Raw genomic sequence first — 27874 nt, forward strand, 5'->3', positions numbered from 1 at the left:
ACCTTGGGGCTTTTTTTTTTTTCCCCTCCTCCCTCCCCGTCGTCGTCCTTCCTCCCTCCCCCGTGGACCCCCGGAGGTCGGCGGGCCGGTGGGGGTCGATCGGAGGGGTCCCGGGGGCCGCCGGCGGGCCGGGCCATGGCGCCTCAGAAGCACGGCGGTGGGGGAGGGGGCGGCTCGGGGCCCAGCGCGGGGGCCGGGGGCGGCGGCGCCGCCGCTCCTTTCGGGGCTTCGGCGGGCGGCAAATCGGCCGTCGTCGTCGTCGTCGGGACCGGCGGCGGCGGCGGCGGCGGCGGCGGCTACTCGGCCTCGTCCTCCTCCTCCGCGGCGGCCGCCGGGCTGCCCGTGAAGAAGCCGAAAATGGAGCAGCTGCAGGCGGACCACGAGCTCTTCCTCCAGGCCTTCGAGAGTGAGTGGCGCGGCGGGAGGGGCTCGGCCCTCCCCCTCCCCACACGCCCGCACTTGGGGCGAGACGGGCTTCGGGCCCCGCCGGGGGCAGCATCTTCCTTCCCCCCCTTTTCGGGGACGGGGGAGGCCTCCGGGCCCCGGGGAGCTGGAGAAGAGATGCGCCCCGAGTCCATCCCTCTAAAAATAATCATTTATTTTTAAAAAAAAAAAAAAAACCCCAACCAACTCCGCGCTCCCTAGTGTCTTGCGGCTACGGGAGCCTCCGCGGGCCCCGAGGAACAAAAAATGAAGTTGGAAGGGGGCGGCTGCCCTCCCCAAGCCAGAAAATTCGGCACCTTTTGGAAATTAAAGCCCCCCCCCCCCCCCGCTTGAAAATTCGCTTCCCTCCTCTACCCCCCCACTGGCCGGAGGCAAAAAGCACGCTTCGAAACGATGTGCAAGTCGAGAGGGGACTGCTGGGGACCGGCACTTTGGGGAAATTAAATCACCCCCCCCCCCCCCACTGCTTGGAGGCCAAAAGCACGCTTCGAAACGATGTGCACGTCGAGAGGGGACTGCTGGGGACCCGGCAGCTTTGGGAAATTAAATCTCCCCCCCCCCCTCCCCTTTTGTAGGCCAAAAGCACGCTTCAAAACGATGTGCACTTGGGGAGGGACTGCTGGGGACCCGCACCTTTAGGAAATTAAATCCCCCCCTCGCCTGGAGGCCAAAAGCACGCTTCGAAACGATGTGCACTTGGGGAGGGATTGCTGGGGACCCACACCTTTAGGAAATTAAATCCCCCCCCTCGCCTGGAGGCCAAAAGCACGCTTCGAAACGATGTGCACTTGGGGAGGGATTGCTGGGGACCCACACCTTTAGGAAATTAAATCCCCCCCCTCCACTGCCCGGAGGGCAAAAGCACTATTCTAAACGATGTGCACTTGGGGAGGGATTGCTGGGGACCCACACCTTTAGGAAATTAAATCTCCCCCCCCTCCGCCTGGAGGGAAAAAGCACTATTCTAAACGATGTGCACTTGGGGAGGGATTGCTGGGGACCCACACCTTTAGGAAATTAACCCCCCCCCCCCACTGCCTGGAGGGAAAAAGCATTATTCTAAACGATGTGCACTTGGTGGGGGGACTATTGGGGATCCCGCCAGCTTTAGGAAATTAAATGGTGGCAATTAGTGTTCGTGGGCAGGGAACGGGATGCCCCTGTTGTGCCCTCCCAAGTGCTTAGGGCAGTGCTGGGCACACGGTAGGCACCCAGTAAAGGCCACTGACGATGCTATTCAACAGTGGGCACTTTCCGGCTTAGAAATAGCAAAGGGAAGGGGGGGGCAGTCTAACTCCTTGGGATTCTCCCTTCTTCTAATTTAAGGACAATACCTGACGCCAGTTGCGGTTTTCCTTGCTATTTTGAACCGGACTTTTAATGCCATCAGTCCTGGAGCATCCCCTCCCCATTTCTCCTTGGGGTAAAACGACCGTCCCCTTAAACCGTCACCCTAGCCGGGAAGAAAAGCCTCCCATCAGGGCTTGAAGGCCCCCCGTTTCCTTTATACCCCTTTGTGTAGTTTTGGAGGACTTCCCAGGCTCCCTCCACACCGAAGAAGTCGGGCAGATCCAACTGGGAAGTTGTAGGCTACTTTGGAGGTGAAGCGGGGCAAAAGTTAGAGAGGCCGGCTTTCTGCTCTTCCCGGGAAGATCGAGGGCGTTTTACACCCCTTCTTCAGCATCCGAGTTATTCCGTCCAGGTTATCCTCATCTAAAATGTTGATGATGTGCGGGAGGAATCCCAGTACCTTGGAAGGAAAACTTAATCGCCAGGAACTGATTAATGGAGTCTATTCCATCTTTGGCCTCATTTTGAGGAAAGCTGTGGGGACCCGAAGTAGATCCTGTTGTGCACATCAGACAAAAGTAGGATGAGCGGTATTTGTAGCCCCTTGGATACGAATCTCAAGCCGCGGGTCGTGAGCTTGAAAGGGCGATGGACATCCACCAGGCTAAGTTAAAAAGAAATCCTAGATCATTTGGAAATTTCCAAGTCACGCGTTAGGGGACGCAAACAAAACTCTGGAGCAAAATGACCGGTGACCGGCCCTATATGATCTCATATGGGAAAAGGGGATGTATAGAGAGGAAAGGTGATTTGGATACCGATTGCGGATTGTGGCTGTCGAGTGGGAAGAAAAGGGCAAGTGTTCCCTTTCAAAAGATAACTGTTAACCTTTCGGTACGGAGTAATTTTTAACCTGTTAGGAAATGGCTTTTACGGAACAAAATATTGAAATCAGTTTTTAATGCGTGCAGTTAGGAAATGGGAAGCAGTTTGACAAATACTGGGGGTTTACATCGATGTACGATGTTGACGACCGCACAGCGGTAAATGTGGAATTTTCACAGGATCAGAAAGAATCCACTTCTTTCGGAAATATCGTAGGCGTCGTCGTTGGGATTCGTTTAAATAACATAGGCAGTTTAATTCGAAGAGGTCATTTCTGAGGCGTGTTAAGTAACTTTAAGGCTTCCAGTCGGATGATCTATGAGTGCCTTTGTTTTGGAGTGGGAAGGGATGGCTCTTAACTGATAAGTAAATGTAGGTAATGTTCACATTTTTCTTCCCACCACCTAGAACCAACACAGATCTATAGATTTCTTCGAACTCGAAATCTCATAGCAGTAAGTAATGAATATTAATATATACATGTACTTAATTGGAATTCACAGTCTGTAACTTAAAATTAACCTTTTTTTCTTGTTTTATAGCCGATATTTTTGCACAGAACTCTTACTTACATGTCCCACAGAAACTCCCGAACAAACATCAAAAGGTACATTTTATCATTCTTTTTCAAAACTAGTCATAGCGTTGTGTATCAGAGCTCGTGTGTGAAAAATGAGGTGGGAAGGCAACTGTGTAAATGGGTCACAAAAATACTTTCAGGTGCTGTAACCTAGTTTTATCAATAAGGACCACAATTTCTGAGTTAACAGGCATTAAAAAAAAATCAGAGTGCCTCTTCCCTCCACGGAAGTTGACCACGTGAAAATATTTGCTCCAGAGGTGACATAAAATTAGTATTTGAAACTAAAGGTTAAGAATGGGGGTTTCTGTCTTCATAATTAGAGAATTGAAGTAAAGCATTTTGAAATCAACCGGGTGGCCAGTTCCAGGGTATGACACCCTGTTTTTAGCTTTCGCCTTGAGCCTTTGGAAGAGCGCTCTCTTCTGTTGCATGGAGTTGGCGTTCAGCTCATTTCTGTTATCAAATAGGTACTCTATGTGGACTGTTCCAAATGCTTGTCAAATACAAGGAATTGATCATTCCACAGATGCATGGCAAATTCTTAGGAACCTACTGATTTTTCTACTTCAGATGGGTTTATGGTTGGCAAAAGAGTAACAAACAAACTTGGTTTGTAGGGTTTGGCTTTGATAAAAGTCCCCTTAATATAATTTCAGTTTACTGTCCTGATTTCACTACACTTCAAGACTTGTCAGTTATGTGGCTATTTTAGTATTAAAATATTTTAGTGTTAAAAATAACACAGTATTTAGTGTTACGGGTACTGAAGCACTGACGGGCCAGGCGTTACTGAGTGCTGGGGTAGGTACAAGATCATCAGGTGGGACACAGTCTGTGCCCCATGTGGGCTCATAGTCTTGATCCCCCATTTTGCAGATGAGGTTACTGAGGCACAGAGAAGTGGAGGCTTGCCCAAGGTCACCCAGTAGACAAGTGGGAAGCAGTGTGGCCTCATGGAAAGAGCGTGGACCTGGGTTCTGATCCAGTCTCCGCCACCTGATATCTGCCCCAGGGCTTAGTCCAGCTGACTCCCCGGCCCACACTCTTTCCATCAGGCCTCACTGCTTCTCATGCATTGATCTGTTAACCTTACAGCCATCTTTATTTAGCAAGGCTTTGCTTAAACTCTGTACATCTATTTTGAGATTTTGGTCTTATGTACAATTTGTCATTCGACATCCTCTCTTGTGAAAAGAATTTCACTTAGGTAATAGATGAAACTTTTAAGCTCAGTAGAGCTACCTGGGGGAAGATGAGGTTACTCAACAGATTTCTTTTTGCCGTTGTTACTGCATGTCATTCACCAGCTCGCTCTTCCTACTGTCCTACAGTGAGATAGGTAATTGAGAAAATTGAGGAATAGTAGGTAAACTTTTACTAATAATAATGGAGCTTAACTACTAGGGTTTTCTCTGGTGTCTGTTCAGCACTTACTGTGTGCCACAGATGGTCCTAAGCGCTGGGGTAGATACAAGGTGATCTGGTTGGACACAGTCGGTGTTCCACCCGGGGCTGTCAGCCGTCATCCCCGTTTTCCCGTTGAGGTAACTGAGGTACTGAAAAGTGAACTGACCTGCCCCAGGTCTCACACAGCAAATGAGTGGCCAAATGGGAATTAGAACCCAGGTCCTTCCGAATCCCCGGCCTGTGCTCTATAATCCACTAGGCCATGCTGCTTCTCACTCTACTGAATATAATGCTTGTGTGTTTAAAATGTAAGATGGGTTGGAAGATCTTAGGACTTGTTTCGTAGGAAAGCGAAAGAAAGAATTTCCCTTTTTAAGGAACAGTAGAAGCTCAATAAATGATACATGGCAAGGTGAGCCCATCCAACCTCCATACCATCAAGCTGTAGGGCATTAAATCAGCTCTCTTCCTCCTACCTTACCTCCTTGATCTCCTAATACAACCCACTTGGCTCCTCTAACACCAGCGCGCTCACTGTATCTCGATCTCGTCTTTCCTGCTGCTGACGTGTTGTCCGTGTCCTCTCTGTCCTGGAATTCTTCCCCTTCAAATCCCACAGTCCATCAGTCCAGCCCTCTCCCCTCGTCATAAAATGTCACCTGTCCTTCAAGAGGCCTTCCCTGACTAAGCCCCCACGTATTTTCCCTTATCCACCTTCCCCTCTGTTGTCTGTGCACTTGGCTATGTACCCCTTACCAGTCTGATACTCTCCCTCAGCTCCACAGTACTTATGTAAGTATCCTTATTAGTTCCCCATCTCTCTTCTCGTGTAGACGCTAAGCTCCTTGTAATAATAATGTTGGTATTTAAGCGCTTACTATGTGCCGAACACTGTTCTAAGCGCTGGGGTAGACATAGGGGAATCAGGTTGTCCCACGTGGGGCTCACAGTCTTAATCCCCATTTTACAGATGAGGGAACTGAGGCACGGAGAAGTTAAGTGACTTGCCCACAGTCACACAGCCGACAAGTGGCAGAGCTGGGATTCGAACTCATGAGCCCTGACTCCAAAGCCCGTGCTCTTTCCACTGAGCCACGCGGCTTCTCCTTGTGGGGCAGGATCATATCTACCAACTTGTACTTATATTGTACTTTGCCAAAGGCTCAGTACAGTGCTCTGCATCCAGTCATTACTCAGTAAATGCCATTAATTGACTAGAAAGGAGGAATATTTTTTTTTCTAAATGCAGTTTTCCAATGAGAAGCAGTGAGGTATGTGTGGCCAACACTGACAAGTCTGCCAATCTTCAGCCGGGCTAGGGACACCAATTCCGGGACCGTTTTTGTTTGATACGCAAGTGTGGCAAGCACTGAGTGTTTTCCAGTGAAGTACAAGAGCTGTTGTAGAGTATTTTAATGTCGTGGAAGAATTAATCTAGAAATGGTTATAAAACAGATCCTAACCTTCCGAAGACTGCATTCATTATTCTTTTTTCAAATAGTTCAATCAAGGATTAGTTTGTGTTCCTTCCAATAGATGGACCAGGTTTTTTCAAACTGGGAAATGAGTCGTCTTTCTTGACTCAACTCTGGTTCTTGCCTTTTAAGTAAAGCGTTTACTTTGAAGGTATTCTGAAGAACTTCAGATTATGAAAACTCAAAACTTATCTGGGCCTCAGATCATCCTTCGGATATTGGAATTCAATAAATTACTATAACCCCTCTGTTAAGGTAGGCTGATAGAATGCAAAAGAGAAGTAAATATGGTTGAAAAGGTCAGATTACAAACAAACCTCTTCCCCAAACTCATTTCCTTGATTTGAGTTGTCTTTGAACTCCAACCAGACTTAGTTGGAAATATTCAAAGCCAAATGAAATTAGTTCAGTGATTTCTCCTCTCCACCACCGTCTTACCCAGTTTGGTGAGTCTATCCCTCGTTCTGAGCTGGAACAGAAGCTCATTTTTAGAGAACACGAGGTTTGTTTCTTCAGTATTCCTTGGGATAATCTTAGCTCTTTGAAATGGCCTTTGCCTGATGTTCCTCGCCTTGCTCAGCATACCATTTTGTGCCAAGGAATCACAGCGCCGAGTGGTGAATCTCAGCCTTCATCATCTGTCCTCTGGGTTTCATTTTAGATGTTCCAGAGATGGGGAACGGCCCCATTTTTAAATGTAGCCAAAAGACTACATTCCAGTGCCTGAAAAAATTTAGTATGAAAGTTCTTCCTTATAACTCCTGCTGCAGTTTGTCCATTTACTTTTACTGCCCCTCCCCTTATGTAATAGGGTGAAGTATGGCATCATACAAGGTAACTTTTATAGTAAAATGAAAGGTTCTGGCTGAAGGTGTGGAAAAGAGTTCTAAAAGAATAAATGATCACTTCGGAATTTCTCCACAGAAAAGAAGACAGTGTTTTTTCTCAGTCACCTTGCCGTGAGATTGTCTAGTAAGCAGGGCCCAGGCGGCAGCTGGGTCAAGACCTTGGGCCTGTGGTGGTATGAACTGGGAGATTGTTTTTTAGGTCCATACTCCATGCCTTGCCCACAGTTCTGCCAAATTTGATGGCAGGCAAAGCAGCCGAGGTCACTGCCCAGTTGCCCGTGTACCTGTAGTTAACTGGCAGTGGAGACTGGCTGCTGTGGATGGGGAGCGGTGGCGTGCGTTTTAGAAAAATGATCGGGGCGGCAGAGTTCACGTGAGCTGGAGAGCAGGGAGACTGAAGGTAGGAATAAGAGGAAGAGGATGCCGGAATCAGGCCAAGGTAGAACAGATGCTTGGACCAGTCTAATGGCCATTTGGATGGAGAGGATTCCGGAGATGTTAAGGAAAAAACTGACGGGACTTGGCGAGGAATTGAACGTGGGGATGGAAAAAGAGGGAGAAGTCAAGGATAATGCCAAGATTGCCCATGGTGGAGGTGGTGTTAACTAGGATGGGAAAGTTACGAGGAGGAAAGGATTTGGGAGTGGAAAGGTGAACTATGTTTTAGACATCTTAAGCTATGTAATTTTGGGCAAATGGTATTTAAGTACTTCTTATGCGGTAAGCACTGAACTAAGTGCTGGGGTAGTTAGAAGGTAATCAGGTCGTACATGGAGCTCACAGACTATTAAGTAGGTGGGAGAACAGGTATTGAATTCCCATTTTGCAGATGTAGGAACTGAGGCACTGAAAAGTTAAGTGACCCACCCCAGGTGATTCAGCAGGTAAGTGGCCGAGTTGGGATTAGAACCCAGGGCCTCTGACTTACAGGCCTGTGCTCTTTCCCTGGGCCCCGCTGCTTCTCTCCGTCACTCAACTTCTCCGTGCTTTCTACCCAGCGCTGAGTACAGTGCTTGGCACATAGTAAGCACTTAAAAAGTTCAATTTAAAACTTAACACAAGAGTTGAAGATGCATGCGGCAAGCACTGATGCTTATTTGTAAAGGAGATGAAGGAAAAAAATGCCGGGCAACTCAGATGTGGTTCACAAGAGAAAAAATCGATGGTGCAAAAAATATTTTTTGTTTTCCCCTTAGCCAAAATTTTCAGGGTTCCCATAAAAATAGACAGGGCTTCATAGCTTTTTACTACATCATCTCTATATAGTTAAATACCACAATTAACTATATTGCTTTCCTTTTTGACTTTTCACAAACATTTGTGCCCAGGGTAGTTTTACTTCAAGATTCCTTTTTGTAAAATGTTACTCGGATAGCATTTTCACCATTTCCTTTTGCGTCTGTCATCTGGAGAAATGAAATTGTCATGACAGGAGAGAAAGGTTTTATTCATTCCATCTTATTTATTGAGTGCTTACTGTGTGCAGAGCACTTTACTAAGTACTTCGGAGAGTGCAATATGACAGGGTCGACAGGGTCAGGTTTTTCTGAGGATCAACACCCAATGCTTATTAGGTAAATGGTAGCAATTGCTAATCTGAGTTTTCACCTGAAAATTATTCGACTACGCCTAGCCTTTGATTTTCAGTAAAATATTTTTCTTTCCCCGGTACCAATTTTTTGTCCCAATTACTCTATATATGTGCAGTCAAAAAGCATTCCATGGTTGAGATGCTAAATATCTTACTGTTAAATTTCAGATCTGATCCAAACTCTGCTTCTGTACGGATCCAGTTTTGCCATTTTTAATGTTTTCATCACTCCTATTTGGTTGTCACCTGTTCCAGCATCCCCTCTGAAGTGTCAGTGAGATGACAAGACCAGTCAATCTGTAGTACTTTCTGCGTGCTGAATGTAGGTATAGGTAGTGTAGTGTAGGTAAATTACTGATTATCATAGAATAGTGATAGTATTTGTTAAGTGCTTACTATGTGTCAAGTACTCCTCTAAGTGCTGGGGTAGATACTAGTAAATCGGCTTGGACACAATCCCTGTCCCCCCCCCCCGTGGAGCTCACAATCTCCATCCCCATTTTGCAGCTGAGGTAACTGAGGCTCATAGAAGTAAAGTGGCTTGCCCAAGATCACACAGCAGACAGGTAGCAGAGGTGGGATTAGAACCCACGACCTGCTAGCTCCCTGCCCCTTGCTCTATCCATTACACCTTGCTGCTTCACTGTATCGTGTGTATACCTTGGTTATATTTCCAGGCTCTTCTTAAGACTTATGGGCGTAGAGGATAGCGACATCTCCTATCCAGCATGTAGGACCAAAGGCATTAGGAGTTTTGGAAAACCTTGTTAGTCTGGCTTATGGGCTCCATATATGCCATCTTAAAACTTTTCCCCTTAATTTTTTTTCATGGGAACATCTTAGTGTATGTTCCATTCAGATCCTCAGGAGCCAAAAAATGCAGGTTTAAATCTTTTAAAGGGTCAGTCACATATATCCCAATTTCTGTGTGTGCTTCGTTAAGAAATTGAGGTGAATCTAAAAGGCTTCACATACCTTGGGTGAGGGAGTAAATTTTCATTAAGGCCTGCCTTTGAAAAATACATTCTTTAAAATCCAGTTGGTTTTACTCCAGGAGCACAGCCATTATGTGGCATCTCTGTTCTTTCTGTTGTGTTTCTTATTCTGTAAAGTTTTTTATGTAGTTGATTTGAAATAGTGAAAGTGAATTTTTTTGCTATATGATCAATGCAAAAATCTTCAATTTTCTTTTATCTGGTAATGTCCAGTTAATCAGCAAACCGAGTGCTAACTTGAGTTTCACATGGGGAATTGGGCAAAACATGCATGGATCCCCTTGATCTCTACAAAAGAAAAAAAATTGTGCCCTCTGCTTTCTGGAACTGGAGCCATTGATCTGGGTCTCTGTATGTGAAGTCCCTCAACCAGACTGAGCAGAAGAGACAGTAGGTCCGTTATGCAGTGAGGAGAGATTTTTAGTAGTGATCAGTTTCTAATAGATAGTTTTGATATGTTGAAACTTGGATATGAGTACTGTATATTGAAATTTTTGGTGTGTTAATAATAATATTAGGATTCATAGTCTCAATCCCCACATTACAGATGAGGTAACTGAGGCACAGAGAAGCGAAGTGACTTGCCCCGGCTCACACAGCAGACAAGTGGCGGAGGTGGGATTAGAGCCCACGACCTCTGACTCCAAAGCCCATGCATTTGCCACTAGGCCAAGCTGCTTCTTTGGGTTCAGGGACCTGATAAACTGAGTTCTGAAAAAAAAGAAAAATGGGGTGGGAGGACAGTAGTGTGTTAACTGGATAAATGGCGCTGAGAAGTTTCATTTTTTTGTAAGTTATGTCACTGTGAGAGAAGTATCTCTTGAACAATAATAATAATAATGTTGGTATTTGTTAAGCGCTTACTATGTGCCGAGCACTGTTCTAAGCGCTGGGGTGGACATAGGGGAATCAGGTTGTCCCACGTGGGGCTCACAGTCTTAATGCCCATTTTACAGATGAGGGAACTGAGGCGCAGAGAAGGGAAGTGCCTTGCCCACAGTCACACAGCCGACAAGTGGCAGAGCTTGGATTCGAACTCATGAGCCCTGACTCCAAAGCCCGTGCTCTTTCCACTGAGCCACGCTGCTTCTAGCAAAATGAGAGAACCCAGGTTTTGGGGGAAGCCTGCATAGATACACAAAGCTCCCTCACCCGTTATCCTTCCCTCCCTTCCACCTCTCAACAGGACCAGGAAAAAAAACAGTGATGGGAGGCTACTTGTTCTGAGTGGGAATGGAAATGGTGTGATTTCCAGAATGGCTCTGAGCTGTCTTGTCAATCTGACTATCCTGAGTAAGAATCACTGAATGATAAGCCAAAATGGCCCTAGTGCAATCATTAGAAGGAAGTATTCGTGCCCTTTTAGGCCATTTGTGATGGAAAATATTTTAGTAACCCATCACCTTCTGGATTCTGAGACCCCATGCCCGACTAGTACGTTGCCCTAACAGATTCGTCGGAATGATGCGGACTGATTTCCCTTTGCAGTCCGTCCTCTTTAGCACTTTCAAACCTACTTATATCCAACCACATCACATACCTCAGCATTCCGTTGTGTAATTGTGTACCTTCAATTGTACATGTAATTATTTTGATTTCTCTGTTAATAATTTTATAGCTTGCTCTCCCATTAGAGTGGAAGCTTCTTTTGGGGCAGGGGATGTCACTTGCTTTGTAGTTCTCAAGTTTGCTTTGTTGCTCCCATTGCTCGCTCAATAAATGATATTACTGCAGCTATTACTTCTGTGACTCTGTGGAAGTAACTGCAAGTACTGAACTGAACTGCAAGTAGATTGACTCTAGTTTTTAGGCCCCTGCCCCATTGGGGGGAATGGGAGCGGCTGAACCCCGTTCAAGCCTGACCAAAGTATCTCTGGACAACCCAGCCTGACTCCCAAGACTCGGGACTTGTGCGCGGATTAGGTCTTGAGCAGGTCTCTGAGAAAATTCCTCTATTTTTATAAGGAGACAAGAAAAATGACTACCTTGAATTGAGAATTTAAACAGCCCCAACAGATTAATGCCCAGTAGCCATGTGTTAAATGGAAGGAATTCAAGGCAGAGAAGCATAGTCCCCGGAGGGGCTGGTAACAGGTGTCCTACCGAATGCAGTTAACTGGAATAAAGAGGGATTTATCCATAACTTTTTAAAAGGGTGGAGAGGTTCTTTAATAATCAATGATACATTATACCACTTCCATTAAGAAACCATTTCATTTTCATTTTATTTAGTGTCATTATTTGAGAGAGATTAAATTTGAAGAAGCTTCTGATGGAAGTTTTTCAAGATGTTGCCAGATCATTTAAAAGGAAGTTGGTCTTTATTTCACACATTAATAGGTGTTTGGAATTACAGTTGAGATGTACATTTTTTTGAGTGAAGAATGCAAGTAGTTTCGTTAAAAAGTTCCGTGTGGCCTAGCTTATCCAGAGGAATAACTTTGAAGGCAAAGAGTTTGTTCAATTTTTTTTTTTTTTTTTTGAACATCACAAATACTTATTCTTCCTTTTGCTCAGTATATCAACCTGATGTTGATATGTTGGTCTCTTCCTCACAGGAAAACATTCAAAGTTGATGACATGTTATCAAAAGTAGAGAAAATGAAAGGAGAGCAAGAGTCTCACAGGTAAGCCAACCCTTCAGTAAAGAGGATGTATAAACAGGCCATCATCACACCGGAGGATAAATTATAGTAATTATCCTCCGTATTAATAATTGGATGTTTTTAGATGCGACAGGTAATTTGCTGCATGTATCAGTGTAGGATTTTAAGATATTTAAGTTTTGAATTGTACATAGAGTATTTTCAACTGCTCTTAATATAAAGAAATAAAGGGTAAGTAAAGTATTGAGTAAGGGATAATGGATATGAAATTGTGAGGAAATGGGAAGAGAGGTGAGACTTCTGTCCAAACTGGGTGCTTTGTTTTTCTTCTTGGCATTTTAATTGTGCATTAACTGCTTTAGGTTGCGAACAGAGTTAATGTTCAGAATTTACTAAGATTTGGTAGGGTGCCCAATTCGCCCAAGAAATTTTTTTTCTATCAACCTCTATTGCACTGAACTTCAAGCGTGTTAATTAACTTCCGTATTTGCATTGTCTCTTCAAATGAATATTATGAAATGGGACTGAATTAGGTTAGTTACTTTCTTAGACAATTCAGAGTTTCTTGTTAGGCCTACCTATGTTGTGATACAGAAAAAGTTTGAATAAGCTGGAGCTAACTTTACTGTTTACTTCCCGCCTTTCTACTCTACCTGTTCTTTCTCAGGAAAGTGTTAATCCATTTTAACACCCCATTAACTTGACATTTTTACTTCTCCTGATTTTAGCTGCAGCAGAGAATGAGAAGGAAAAGTGAAATCCATACATTTAGATTTCTAGTAATGGGGTTAGGCCAAGTCAATATCTTGAGCAAGTTTTGTTAACAAATATGTGTTCTCTAGGTATAATAGGCCTAGTGTAAAATAACTTAGTGGTCAGAAATAAAGAGCCAAATTTGGACTTTGATCAGAAAAAAAACTTTTGTGCCAAATTGTAGAAGCCTGAAGTTTAAATAATCGAGGTCTTGAGTAATTTTTGAACATAACCTAACTCTTCCTTTTCTCTCTTTAGCCTGTCAACTCATCTGCAGCTTACATTCACGGGCTTCTTCCATAAAAATGGTATGTTTCATGAAAGTCCATTAAATTTTTCAGTAGCGAAATATTTCTGTCTGCGTATAATTTTTATTTCCCCAGACTTGTATTCCAAAGTTCCTTCTAATTATATTCAGTTCTGCCATAACACATGCTTTCACCATGTGTTTTGGCTCAAACAGTGTTAGGGAATTAGGGAAAGTTGGTCCTACAACATGAGCCTGTTTAGAGACAGTGCACCGTTGTGTCAGGAAAAAATGGTTTTCGTGAAGTGTCGGGATGCTTCGATGTAAACTTTCCTTACTGTGGGCATTTTGCAGTGATGGACACCAGTGTTATAAGAGAACTGGATGTGGCTAGAAAGAAAGCATTATTCTTTACTTTCGAGTAGACAGATGCCCACTAATGATTACCTTTTGGCATCCTTGACCTAGTGCTTCATTCGTGGAATTGATCACTTTCAGAGAGCCTTCTATTTTACATAGTGTGTTGATTGTTTTTTTTAAAATTAATAAAGCCGTGCATGGATAGTCATGTCAGATCCTTTTTCATCAGAAGATGACCATTCACTCGGCAAGCCTAAGAAGTGCCCCTATCCAAGGAATTTGCAGGTTGGGCCCTATGCGAGCATGTACAGTTCCTAAGGATTGTTGTTTCCAATGTTCTCTTACCTATAAATCCGTTTTTGGGGTTTTCTATAGTGGCTGTTAACCACTTTAGCAGTATTCTACACAAACATTGCCTTTCTCAGTGATAACATCCTTTGGAGAGTTCTTGTTCTCTTGTCTTATCATTGTCCCTCTCATTACTAGGCAGAATTTTTCTTAGTAATCCTGTTCTGTTTTTCAGAATCTAGGATACAGTTCAGGCTGCACCAAAGAACCCCCTTTCAAACAGGGCCCCTGGATTGATTCCAGACCACCTCTAACTTTAACTGGTCAATTGTCCATGAGATAACTTTGGGAAAAGCTTACCCATCTGTGAGCATAATTATTTTACGATTGAATGGATGAATTTTCAAGTATATTCGTACACACTGCCATTACTCACTCTTGTTCTCATATGCTCGGGATAATGCTGAGGGTTTTTCTTTAAAAGCAATCAAGGAAACTAATGTGGGTGTCATATTCTGGAAAGCCCTAAAGGCTGAACTCTAAACTGACTAAAATTTTCCAGAAAGTACTCCTAAAACATTGATCTTTGGGTAATACCTTCACTGGTCTAGTGTCATCTTCAGTAACCCTTCCTTACATTTTCTAAATAAAATGATCCTACACCTCTGAGATTGTCAAACGTATTGTCCGTGTTTACCAAAAGCTAAGTTCTATCTGGGTCAGGTATGTTTTATTAAAGTAGTAGCTATAGTGTTCTGTGTCTTCACCTTCAGTTTCTAGAAGAAAACCCTGAGAGTGTGCCACAGAATCTAATTTACAGGCCAAATCCTAGGTTAAAAAAGCAAAAAAACCCCATAAAAAACCAACCCAAGCAACAAAATCTCACAGGTATTTTAAAATCTTATTAAAGGAATCAGTCAAACTATGAGAGAGGAAGACAGCATGGAAAGATGTGGAAGCACATAATTTAGACTCGATGACTATCCGTACAGATTAAATCCTTTAAAGGAGTTTAAAAGATTCTCCTAAATATTAGAAATTACCCTGGAAACTTTTACTGAACATAGAATTAAATTTGAGGAAAATGTTTTGTCTAAAGCTTAATCTGATAAATTTAAATTTGGGCTAATCTAATAGTGTTTAAATTGAGTTGTTACTTCTTGGAGATTTTAAAGCATTGGTTTTCTTTTTAGATAAACCATCACAAAACTCAGAGAATGAACAGAATTCTGTTACTTTGGAAGTTCTACTTGTGAAAGTCTGCCACAAGAAACGAAAGGTGATGTATAAAAGCAGTCATAGCTAAAGTTTTAAAAATACCGAATAGTGTAAAGCCCGTGGGAAAAATTTTCTGTCCTTACCAAATGGAGAATATTTGAGTCAAACACTGGTTAAAGCTAATGTTTCCTCTAAGCTGGGTATTCAGGGAATCCGAGAATCTTAGGCCGTGCGCCTAATTTAGCCCTTCCCTGGCTAGGGTCGTGTCCTCCCCTTCCGGGACCAAGGACTCCAGCAGTACCCTAAGAATATAATCCCTGGACTATTATCTCACTAGCGGGATCCCCTTCTAATTCCCCCTCCTTTTTCAGAGCAAAATCCCAGCTGGTAAAAACAGGACAGAGATACGTGGTGTCATCTCATTTTCCTGCCAATGCCTGCACAATTGGGAGGCTGGCTGTCTAGCTGTTCCTCCTGTCTGCCTAGCTTCCCAAGGTGTGCGTGACCCTGAGGAAAGGAGAGTAGCAATGGGAAGGAAACTCTGGGAGGCAGATCCAATTTGGGTGGAAGTTTCCTGATTCCTTCTGGTCAGGTAAAGCTCTGGGACCCCATTGTCCTGCCTTTTCTATTGTCCCCTTTCTGCATTGCTTTTATTGCAGCAGCCCATGGCAGGTGCCAATATTGACATGCGGGGCAGTCCTTCAACACACTATCAAAACCCCTCCGCACAAGGGGGTCTGGATCTGTGTAATCGTTGGCAGGATCTGGCCTGTGATCTTGTAGGACTTACTACCTGTGTCCTGGGCTAGACCTGTGCGGCGTTCTATGCGGAAGTGCCTCTTCCCTCTTTCGTATCCCGTTATCTTCAGAAAAAGTGCTGGTGTTGGCGCCTGGATAGAAAACACTTCAGGGTCCTCTTCCAGCTTTTTCAGTTTACCGGAAATCATGCTTATAAGGCAATCAGCTTTTCCTTCTGCTGATTGTTTCCACTTTTCATTTCAGTTCTCCCTTTCTTGCCTTCTATTGAGTTTACAGTTTTTCACAACGAATTGACTCCTCCTCCTTCCTTAGCTCCACAGGCCTCCTCTGAGGAAAATTGAGACAAAGGGCAAAAAATATCAAGGCCTCGGAAATGGGGGGAAGCCTTCCCCTGTACTCTCTCATGCTGGAGTCACAGGGTTGTGGGCCTAGCTTTGCATCCCTCATGCAAGAAATGGAAAAGAGCTATTTTGTGGCTTGGTCTGAGGTTGGGGGGAGGAAAGAGAGAAGGGGGGTCACAGGTAGCAGTTGGCCATTCTTCTTTGAAAGCTGTGCGTCTCATTCTGCTTCTTAAAAGCACGTTTCATCCTTGCCTGAGCGAAGCAAGCCCAAGACAAGAGTATGGATGTGGTGGGGAACAGGCTGCAGGGTGTGGTGATCACTTTATCGTCCGTAAAATGACAGAAAAATTGTCACTTCCTTGTATTATGCAGGACATTGTTGATTTGGCATTTTCAGTTCTTTAAGGTCAGTGGAAAAATAGAAAATAAGGACTGATATTACCCTGCTACTTGGAAAATGTTATTGCCCGAAGTTTTCAAAAATATAGTAAAAGTTCATTGTACAGTAAAAGTTCATTGTTATTGGGGCTTATGTGGTATTCCTCATAAATGTCACGGTATTAGGTGGAAAAGCAATCAGTGGAAAGCAGCTTGGCATGCTGAATTTTAAAATTGGCTCAATTTCTTCAAGTACAGAAATTCAAATATTAAAATCGTATCGTTTGTCTTTGTTTTTCAGGATGTAAGCTGTCCTATTAGGCAGGTTCCGACAGGTAAAAAGCAGGTGCCTTTGAATCCAGACCTCAACCAAACAAAGCCTGGCAATTTCCCATCCCTTGCCGTTTCCAGTAATGAGTTTGAACCTAGCAACAGCCATATGGTGAAGTCTTACTCCTTGCTATTCCGAGTGACCCGCCCAGGAAGAAGAGAGTTTAATGGCATGATTAATGGAGAGACTAATGAAAATATTGGTAATCTAAGTTTTAACAATATTCCATCCATACTTACCTCTGGGGCCTAACTTATGCTGATGCCTTTGAAAAGGCTTCATTCTATCCATTATAGAATTGAGCCATATGTGACAAGTATGATTTAAAAAAAAAATAGCTTTTAAGCGTGCTTCCGTAAGGAAGAAGGTAAATGGCATTTACTGTATCTTTAATGTTATCAACTTTTTAAATATATTTACCACAATTATTTTAAATGGCACCACCTTGTAAAGGGTTATTCTAGTGTGTGGTCCTCAGAAAAGTAAATCCTCTCATGCATGTAATCTGCTGGCGTTCATCTTTTAGGCATAGTTAGGTGGGCTTCAAATACCCCTCCCCACTTGGGCCTTGATGGCTCAACTGGAATTAGGTGGGAGCCTAGTCCAAGGTGGATGTGGGTAAGGGTGTCGGTTTCGGGGGAGAGGGGAGGTTGCTGTGCATGTGGAGCTTTTTGCCGATGATATGGGCAGGGGACAGTCAGCAGCAACCCAAATTGGAGATAACCCCAGATGGGCTGAATGAAAATGGAGGGACACCTGAACCGCAATGGGTTCATTATGGCAGGGCATAACTTGGCCCTGAAGGGCTCCTGAACTGTGGAGGTTTTGAATCGTTTTGGTCGGGACGGTGTGGGAATAAAGTTTCGGTGCTTGAAAGCATGAGGACTTGTTTCATGTTAAATTTGCCTCAACGGTAGGTTTTAATTTTGCTCATTTCTGTTGTGTATCTTAAAATCTAGATGTCAATGAGGAGCTTCCCACCAGAAGAAAACGAAATTCTTCAAATCGTGAAGATGGAGAAAAGACTTTTGTAGCACAGATGACTGTGTTTGATAAAAACAGGTAATGTAACCTTTTTTGGTTTTTTTGAAAGTTCAAGTACGGTACTCACATAGTTTGAATACTGCTGGAGGTTATCCAAGTGACCGACATACCCTGTTTCATATGGCCCTGATGCTATGGGAATTGAATTGGAGGAGCAGCGTGGCCTAGTGGAAAGGGCATGGGCTGAGGAGTCAGGGGATCTAGGTTGAAATCCCGGCTCTTCCACATACCCACTGTGAACCTGTGGGCAAGTCACATAACTTCTTATGCCTTAGTTACCTCATCTATAAAGTGGTGATTCAGTACCTGTCCTCCTTCCTACTTAGATTTAAAGCCCTGTGTGGGAGAAGGACTCTGCCTGACCTGATGATCTTGTGTCTTCCCCAGTGTTTACAACAGTGCTTGACACAGAGTAAGCACTTAATAAGTACCACAATTATTATTATTATAGTAATAAGAATTGAATAGCTAAGTGGATTTTTAACTTGAGAAGTTCCTTTTTTTTAGGTGAACAGTAAACTGGCTTTCAGTAGGGTCACATCCAGAACGCCAGGCCATCCATTCTGGTTCGTCCTTCGTTTCAGGGGCTTACAGTCTAGCCGAGGAGCTTGGGACAGTACAGGTGGCAAATGAACAAGATGTCGCTTTACCTATGCTTGTTTCTATACAGCTAGACTCTTGTAAAGTAAGCTAGTTTGCCGACTCCACTTTCTTCATGAGTTGTTAAAGCTTTTTATCAATTCCTTTGGATACTGCAGCTCACTTCTATGTGAACATTTTGAGAATTAAGTAATTTCTTTTGGTTGAAAACAGTGAGTATTTTTGTAGCCTTAGAATTCCTTCATTTCATCTATTCCAGGCGCTTGCAGCTTCTAGATGGAGAATATGAAGTAGCAATGCAGGAAATGGAAGAATGTCCAATAAGTAAAAAGAGAGCAACGTGGGAAACAATTCTTGATGGAAAGGTATAGACATCAGCTTGAGCCTGTTATAGTTCTGGCTAGGCATCTGCTGGTTAGGTCAAAGTGGCTAAACCTTTCCTGGCCAGAGCTATAATAGTTTGGAAGTCACGAGTGGCAATAATCTTAACTTTGCTACTCAGAACACGGGACCAAAGGGCCAGAAGGGGACATTTTAAATGACTGTACTGGTGCTTCTGAAATAACTTTTCCTTGTGGCAGCATCTTTTTAAAAAATTTAGGCTAATGACAATCAGTGTTTTTGAAGTATCTAGACAAATGAAAAAGTAATAAAATGAATAGGAAAAAAAGCCATTTTCAGTTGCGGGGGTGGGGGAGGGGTGTGTGTGTGTGTGTGTATGTGTGAGATATGTTGGTGACTGTCCCAAAATTATAATTTGGCCAAGCGTGGTCTATAAACATATTAGTCATAGGTAAACTCTTTTTGAAAATCTTAGATGTTTCTAATTTTTTATTTAGCATATTGCATATGGATTAAGATTAATTTCCTTTTCAATAGTTATACCTTCAATTAACAACTGGTTCCTAAAACTCCAGAATCAACCTCCAGAGGTCAGTTGAATGACGAAACAACTCTGGACTGATGGTTGTTTTGGATTTTTAAAGATGTCCAGATGTGGAGATTTCACACCTTTCTTTGGTCACTTTCAGTGTAGTCACCCTTTCTGGTAACCGGAGGCTCTTGTCGCTTAAACTTCTTTCACTGAAGACCAAGTTGTTGACTAATCAGAGTAATAACCCATGTCATTTATTCAATAGTCTCTCTTTTCCAAGTTGAACAATCTGTTTTTGTTGCTCCTTCCTCAGAAAACCAATTTTCTACCCTCTTGGGGGTTTTTTTCTTTGTTTTTTTATAACCTTGGTTCTTCTTCCTCAGGTCAGGGTCTAGACATTGTAAAGTACTGTATCATGGTAGAGTTACTTGCCGTTTGGCCAGTGTTTCCCCATGCCTCACCTGGCATAAGTGCCTGTTGAAGAAGAACCCGTTTTTGTTGGCTCTTTCTCCTATTTATCAGGGCCATTTTGCATTCTCTTCTTTATGAGGTTGAATCGCTCACTTAATCGTCCGTAAGCTTAATTCCTTTAGTTCTTAATTCCCGATGTCCCCGACTGTTCTTTTCAGAGGCTGCCTCCGTTTGAAACGTTTTCTCAGGGACCTACACTGCAGTTTACTCTCCACTGGACAGGAGACACTAATGACAAGTCTACAGCTCCTATAGCCAAGCCTCTTGCAACTAGAAATTCAGAGAGCCTCCCTCAAGAAAATAAACCTGGTTCAGTTAAACCCACTCAGACTATAGGTAAGTGAACAACTGGGATTTTGCTTAGCTGCTGAACCTCAGCGAAGCCTTCTCATGCCTAATCTACCCACCAGGAATTGTATTTACTATTGTGTTAGCTGAGTGGCAAAAAGAATCAGATCCTCAACCTAGGTGGTCTCCTATTTTCTGCTCTTAACTTCTGGACTCAGTCGTTTTAATACCCTATTTAAATTTTTAGTAATTAGTTGCTCGTATAAAAGAACCCTCTGTCGTAGACTTGGGCGCGTAATTTTGAATTCCTCCTCTTTCCCTGTGGCATGCTGTCGCCCTCCAAAAACATTTTTTTGCTGTGCTTTTGGTAAGGAGGCATAGTATTAAAATAAGCATAATACATTGTTTTGGAAAGCAAATTACTAGAGAGCAGAGACTGAGCTTGTAACGTGTACTGGGTTTATAATAAAATGTGTACAGGTAGGAATTTACCCAGTAACATAAGATGGCGGTGAGGCTTTGATGTCAGGTGTTATATGTGGATGCCAGTGATCTTTTAGGTGTAATTATAACGGTTGCATTCATCAGGTAAAATAATGATGGTACTTAATTGCTTACTATGTGTCACAGCATGGTTCTGAGCACTAAGATAGATTCCAGTTCATCACGTTGGAAACAGTCCCTGTCCCCACATGGGGCTAGTAGTCTTAAGTAGGAGAGAGGACAGGTATTAAATGCCCATTTTACAGATGAGCAAGCTGAGGTACAGGGAAGTTAAGCCACTTGCCTATGGTCACACAGCAGGTAAATAGTGCTTCTGCGATTAGAGCCCAAGTTCTCTGATTCCTAGGCTGTGCTATTTCCTGTGTCTGAAGGGAAATTGTAACTTTTCTAAATTCTATTTAGGAGATAGACTCCTGGGTCTTTTACCTATGCTCATCTCAATGGAGCTCTTATTTAATTTAAACTTTCTAAATATGAAAGCCAGTGCTTTACCAGATTAAATAGGAGAGTGCTTTTTTTTCCCCTCTTACAGCTGTGAAAGAATCTCTATCTTCAGATCTACAAACAAGAAAAGAAAAAGATACTTTAAATGAACCCCGGCAAAAATTACGAATATTTTACCAGGTATGAAAAGGTTGATATCTTCTGTTTTGGCTAGCAGGAAAGGCCGTGGAGATATATTTTTGAAGTGAGATTGAGCTGGTCAAACATGTAAAATGATCTGTTGGGACTCTTCTGTTTTCAGTTCCTTTATAACAACAACACAAGGCAGCAGACTGAAGCCAGAGATGACTTGCATTGCCCTTGGTGCACGCTGAACTGTCGCAAACTTTATAGTTTACTCAAACATCTTAAACTCTGTCATAGCAGATTTATCTTCAATTATGTAGTAAGTAAGCTTTCTTTGTTCTTTCCTGTTCACATTCCAATAAAGTTGCCAATTTTTAAAATAGGTCTTTGACAGTATAGATTCTTCATTAGGAGGCTCATGGTGGGAATGGGTTGCTAGAGAAGTGCCTGGTATATTGTATTTTAGTCTTCTGAAACATAATTTTAGACACAAAGCTTTTTCTCTCCCATATCCCATACTGGGTGTGGGGGAAGGGGAATGTTCTCTGTGTACTTTTTAGTAAGAAAAACGAGAGTATTGTTATTTTGCCCATTCCGTATAAAATCAGAATTTAGCTTTTCGTCTGTGTGTCTTTCGTTACCCTGATGCATTTGGCCTTCTTGTTGCAGTATCACCCCAAAGGGGCTAGGATAGATGTTTCTATCAATGAGTGCTACGATGGCTCCTACGCAGGAAACCCTCAAGATATCCATCGCCAGCCTGGATTTGCTTTCAGTCGCAATGGGCCCGTCAAGAGAACACCCATCACCCACATTCTCGTTTGCAGGTAGGAACAAATCACTCCAGGGGTTTGCCATGATTTTGTTGGGCCATTTCTTTCCCAACAACTCTTTTCTAACCGTGGCTCCCTTGGATCAAACTGGGTGACCGGTTTGTTTTGGTTTTTTTTTTACCTTTTACAGTGTTCAGAAGTCATCACCCAATCTTACTACACTTTTTTTTGCCCAATTCCTAATGCTTTTTCTTTAGGGCTACCTACCTCAGTCTTCGGAAGTTTTTCTATGTCTATTAAACTGTTTGCATGTTTGCTCTCGTATACTTCTCGGTGTGCCGTTGAGAAGAATCGCAATAGTCGCAGGGCTTCCTACTGTGTTTTAGCAAGTGTGTTCCGTGGCTACAAATTGTAAGTGTTGTCTTAGAATAGTGTTCACAGCTAGCTTATTTTCTTTCAGGCCAAAGCGCACGAAAGCAAGTATGTCCGAATTCCTCGAATCTGAAGATGGGGAAGTAGAACAGCAGAGAACATATAGCAGCGGACACAATCGGCTCTATTTCCACAGCGATACCTGCTTACCTCTCCGCCCGCAGGAAATGGAAGTGGACAGTGAGGATGAAAAGGATCCTGAATGGCTGAGAGAAAAAACTATTACTGTAATTATTTATTTCCCTACTGGCTTTCTGTTAGAATGGAGTGTTTTTATTGATGTTGACTCATAGAAAGTGTAGCAAATAATACGACTACTAGGATGCTTTCAGATGGAATGAATTCGATCTCAAATGTCAGATCAACTGGCAAACAGAGCTTTCTGACTTGAACCTCTCTGTGGAACCCAACTCATTTTTAATGTTTTCAGTGGGCCTGCACATCTCAATGGAGGTATCCATCCAATCATTCAGTCAAAGTTACTTATTGGACACTTACTATGTGCTGAGTACTGTATTAAGCACTTGGCCGAGTGCAATACAACAGAATTAGCAGGCAAGCTCCCTGTCCTTAATGAGTTTACAGTCTAGAGGGGGAGGCTGACACTAACCTGAATAAATAATATATAATTTAAAGATACGTAGTACACGAGTGCTGTGGGGTTGGGGGTTTGGGTAAATAGCAGCTGCTCAAAGGTCACAGACAAATGCATCTCTAGTTGATTTGCCCAAATTAGCCTATAAAATAATCCGATTCTCAGGGTGGAGGTTTTTTTCCCCTGAATTATCCATCTGAGCTGGGCATGAAACTAATCAGTTGGCATAGTGGCTCATTCTTACAGTTCACTGGACTGGGTAGTCCCAATCCCTGAACTAAAGAATCTGAACACCCAGTTTTACAGTTGTAGTTTTTGGAAATTTTGCTTTGATAGAAAAACTAAAGAAAACCTAGTAATTGAGAATTTCTTTCACTTCAGATATTGATAAAGATTCATGTGTAAGAACTGCTGTTCTCTTAGGCAAACAGTTGGGTAGTATCACCTTTTAGATGATCTAGCCTACCTTCTGGCTTTTCTGTGAGCTGTTTGGATGAATTCAGCAAGTTAGAAATGATTAAGAATGTGTTGAAGCAGACATAAAAAGATAGAAAACAAAAGGAGTTTGGTTGAAGAAATGTAAATGACATGGTAGTGCTCTATCGTTCATTTAACTTTAAAAAATGTATTTGTAGCAAATTGAAGAATTTTCAGATGTCAACGAGGGAGAAAAAGAAGTTATGAAACTGTGGAATCTTCATGTTATGAAGCACGGGTAGGTGACGGTGATTTGCTTTTGTGTCATTTTCCCTAGTACTCTTTCCCTTTTTTGTGTGTATGTGTTGTTTTTTTAATGGTATTAAGCACTTTTCGTGCTTTTCTGCTTCACGGCATGCCCGTTGTGAGCATTTCAAGCAACTGTGTAGTTAAAATGTCGATCAAGTGCACGGCAAACCTTTTTGCCGGGAACCACTCGTCCTTAGAGCATTCCTCAATTGGGGGGGAGAGAAGGGGAAGTGGGCTCCCTACTCTCTGTCCGATATAGCTTGAGAATGTGGAGGCGGGGGAAGAAAAGCGAGGTGGCAGAGATGAGGAAGAGCTGGAACCAGTCCCTGCGCTCTCTCCAGGCCCCAGTTAGTGCTCATCTGACTCGCTCTCCCCTGCTACTCATTCTACCCAGTGAGGAACCTGGAGGAAGTTTGGCCCCACTGTTACTCTGAGAGCAGTGTCAAAAAGGGTAGGGGAGAACATGGGGCTCCTTGTGAGCAGGGAACGTTTCTGCCAACTCTGTTGTACGCTCCTACGCATTTAGTCAAGTGTTGTGAACATAATAGGCGCTCAACAAATACCTTTGAGTTTGTTTGGGGCCCCTAGGACATCAGCAGTATCTTTGGTGACTCCCCTCCCTCTGGGGGTCCCTTGCAGTCCAACCCGTTAAAATTTTTGAAATTCATTACGATGAGACAAATTGTCACTTGTTAAATTGCTGCAGATTCCCGGGTTACAGGAGTGGGTGACTTAGCACTCGACTCTTCGATTTTTCTATAGGCACCCACATATCATCCGGGATGCTTTGTGTTATTCTTTCACATGAAATCACCACAAGCATTTGGAGATTAGATCCTTTACTAAGCTTGCTAACTTGTTGTGGAAGAATGAAACACACTTCAGAAGTTAGTGAGTAGAAGCATTCAAGTGGAACTATGCTAGAAAGCAGTGTAATATTGTTGCAACCTCTTTGTCACACCTGTTGCTTAAGGTCAATATAGTCTTGGAATTGTGCCAGGAATTTTGGGGGCTTAGGGGAGGGAAGGGCAACAGACCATTTTCTGTAAAGGATGCCCAATTGGGCTTTTGCGGTGGTGGCTTCCAGCAAACATGGAGCCTACCAAAGATGCAGGCAGCAGCCTCCTCGGGCCACGCTGCGGCTCTTCTGGGATCGGCAGTTTAGGGGGCCACGGCTCGCACTGATTCCCACGTGGCCCTGGGATGGGCTCGGTGTTCATTAGGAGTCATCGTGAGCATGAGAATAATAGTAATTGTGGTGTTTGTTAAGCGCTTACTTTGGGTCAGGCACTGTTCTACGTGCTGGTGAAGACAAAAAGATGATCAGTCACAGCTGCTGGCTCACACAGGGCTCGCGTCCTGTTGGTGGGCCGTAGAGTATTCACCCCGAGCAAAGCTCGTGATCCATATGGCCCCGAGCGGGGAGAGACAAAAATAGGGATTGGTTTTCCCAGATCACTATGTACTAAATTTTGTTCACTTCTCCATATTCCCACTCCTGCCTCTACTATTCAAGTTAGCCTCAGATTTTCCATAGCATTCAACTACCTCCCACCGTACCATACCGGCATTCTTGGTGCCTGTGGCGATCATTACGCATGACCTTTTGATCTCCAAAATAAGGTGGCATTAATATGGTTTTTTTTCCCCCTTTACTGACCAGGTTTATTGCCGACAATCAAATGAATCATGCATGTATGCTGTTTGTTGAAAATTATGGACAGAAAATAATCAAGAAGAATCTGTGTCGAAACTTCATGCTTCATCTGGTCAGCATGCATGACTTTAACCTCATTAGCATAATGTCAATAGACAAAGCTGTCACCAAGCTTCGGGAAATGCAGCAAAAATTAGAAAAAGGAGAGTCTACGACCCCACCAAATGAGGAGTTTTCTGAAGAGCCAAACGGGACAACAAATGGATATAGTGAAATTAACACACGAGAAAAAATTTCAGAAACAGATAGTGTCTCAGGGGTCACAAAACAGAGTAAAAAACAAAAGCTTTGAAAGAAAAGGCTAACTCATGTTATGGACAAACACTGAAATGACATTCTATAGGGAGCATGATCCCTAGAAAGAACTTTCAAAACTGTTTTTTGTCTTCTTTCTCTCTCTCTCTTTTTTTTTTTTTTTTAAATCACAGGTTCCAAACAGGCACACGTAAGTGAAGTAAATGATTTCAACAAAGGTAGTGCGACAGGGTTTTTTTCCGCCTTATGCAAGTCCATCACCTGTGTCCGTTTTAGTGAGGTTATTTGTTGTCTTGAGTTTGAGCATGAAGAGCAATACTTCCTAAAAACTTTTTAATAATTTTTAGCAGTTAAGAGATTATGAAATATATCGAACATATGTAAAACTTACATATATTTAAATTATGCCCACTTTTGCATATGACTGTCTGTTGATGTAACTGTGGTAAATTTTGTGGGGGAGGCTTGGAAAATTGAAATAGAATTCACTAAAAAGAGAGACGTCCGATTAGATTTTAGTGAAGTGTGTGATTATTTACAGTTGATCCTCGCTTTTGAAATCCTGCTATTAGGCTAATGTGTTAAAACAAAAATTTGATCACTGTTAGAGCTAAAAAGAATTTTAACACCTTGAAAATGTAAAGCTAGCACTTCTTTTGCTGTGTGCCTCTTTGGAACGACCTCAGTTTTTTCATATTGATGACAGTGAGCTGCCATATTGGTTTTTGAAGGTTATTGGCCATTTTTTTGTGTGTGGATAATTTTGATGTATTGCTCACCCGGTGTGTTTTTAAACTTGAACACTTAGCTCTTCTGTTTCCCATTCAAACTTAATAACTATACTGAGAATCCAGGCGTCCACCCTTTCTTTGAGGACTGGGTCAGCGTACCAAGTGACAGATGTAGCTTGGGCTTTTCAGATGCCACTTTAGGGGCCGGGGGGGGGGAAGGGATGGGAAAAGGCACTGTCAGGTTGAGCCTGAACAATACGTTGTACACAAAATAGAAAGTACAGATTAAAAGCTCTTTTAAATCTTCCAGAGTACCTTTGTGCTGTAGTTGAAAAGGTCTTGTGCACACAATAATGCAGTTGAATTTTCTCCAGGAGTTTAAAGTGACTTCACTCCTGGCACAGTATCTGCACCAATGAATTTTTAATCCCAAGCACTGCGGCTGAGCGACATCACCTCAGTTTTTTTTTAAAGTATCCTAAAGATATTGCCTTTTCATATTCTTTATTTATAAAGGAACAATGCTGCTGTAAATAAAGGTATTTTTAATTTTTTTATTTCATTCCATCACCATCAGATGCAGGTCCCTATTTTGTTAAAATAAGGGATAGGTAAGCTTTCTAATGGTGTCTTCAGAAATTTATAAAATGTAAATACTGATTCGATTGGTCTTTAAAATGTGTTTAACTGTGAGACTATTTAACTAATGGTGTGGATGTGATTCGTCATCCAGTATTAAGTTCTTAGTCACTGATTTTTTTTGTGTAAAAATAGGAAAGAGGGAAACTGCAGCTTTTAATACAGACTCCTTGATTTGCCAGCACCCCGGTGAGTTCTAGTAAACTCTTAAGAATGCCTCCAGATCGTAGAACAAGCATTTCTCTCTGGCTTTAATTTGCTAAAGCTGTGCACATATGTAAAAAAAAAAAATAGATTATTTTAGGGGATATGTAGTTCTAGAATTATTGCTTATGTCATTTCTTAAGCAGTTATGCTCTTAATGCTTAAAAGAAGGCTAGCATCGTTTGCACAAAAAGTTGGTGATCCCCCTCAAAAAATAGTAATGAAATTACTTCTGTTGAGTAAACTTTGTCATCTTATAATTAAAGCTGAAAAAATCCCTTTGTTTCTATTTATAAAAAGATGCCTTTTCTATATGTACCCTTGATGAAAGATTTTGAAGAAATCATGTAAACTGGTAAGCATTTAAATGGTGCAGTAGGTGTAAAGAAACAGTTCAGTTGTTTAAATGATACGGTGTTTTTACATTAAATGTTTATTTGGAAAGCAAATGATTTTGTACATAAAGTTCCATAATATAAAACTTGTATCATCGACTCACTTGTGTGTATGCTGACCTCTCTCTGAGGATAAAGATGTTTCGAGTTTCCAATCAATTCACCTGTTACCCCTCCACAAAGCCTGCTGTTGGGCTGCTGGCATTGCCGTTTGACTAAATGGGTTTCCCCCCGAGAGACCGCACTAGGCGTTTTTC

At 42.6% G+C, this 27874-nt stretch overlaps 1 protein-coding gene across 1 annotated transcript; it reads left to right on the plus strand.

Annotated features, from left to right (window-relative positions):
* SUZ12 (SUZ12 polycomb repressive complex 2 subunit) lies at positions 1–27716 on the plus strand. Its single transcript, XM_001511245.5, has 16 exons — positions 1–406; positions 3028–3074; positions 3162–3226; positions 12077–12145; positions 13136–13185; positions 14966–15051; positions 16770–17001; positions 17759–17861; positions 18703–18808; positions 19947–20124; positions 21113–21204; positions 21326–21469; positions 21820–21977; positions 22384–22582; positions 23586–23665; positions 25340–27716. The coding sequence occupies exons 1-16, from the start codon at positions 136–138 to the stop codon at positions 25683–25685; spliced, it is 2226 nt and encodes a 741-aa protein (XP_001511295.4). The 5' UTR covers positions 1–135; the 3' UTR covers positions 25686–27716.
* The last annotated feature ends 158 nt before the right edge of the window (positions 27717–27874 follow it).

Source organism: Ornithorhynchus anatinus, chromosome 15, assembly GCF_004115215.2.
Source record: "Ornithorhynchus anatinus isolate Pmale09 chromosome 15, mOrnAna1.pri.v4, whole genome shotgun sequence".
Lineage (NCBI taxonomy): Eukaryota > Metazoa > Chordata > Mammalia > Monotremata > Ornithorhynchidae > Ornithorhynchus > Ornithorhynchus anatinus.

Bases quoted from the DNA above. Each gene is read 5' to 3' on its own strand.
- SUZ12 (XM_001511245.5), top strand. From the start codon at position 136: ATGGCGCCTCAGAAGCACGGCGGTGGGGGAGGGGGCGGCTCGGGGCCC. The intron at 21,978-22,383 runs GTAGGAACAAAT...ATTTTCTTTCAG, and splicing joins ACCCACATTCTCGTTTGCAG to GCCAAAGCGCACGAAAGCAA. The intron at 23,666-25,339 runs GTAGGTGACGGT...TTTACTGACCAG, and splicing joins CTTCATGTTATGAAGCACGG to GTTTATTGCCGACAATCAAA.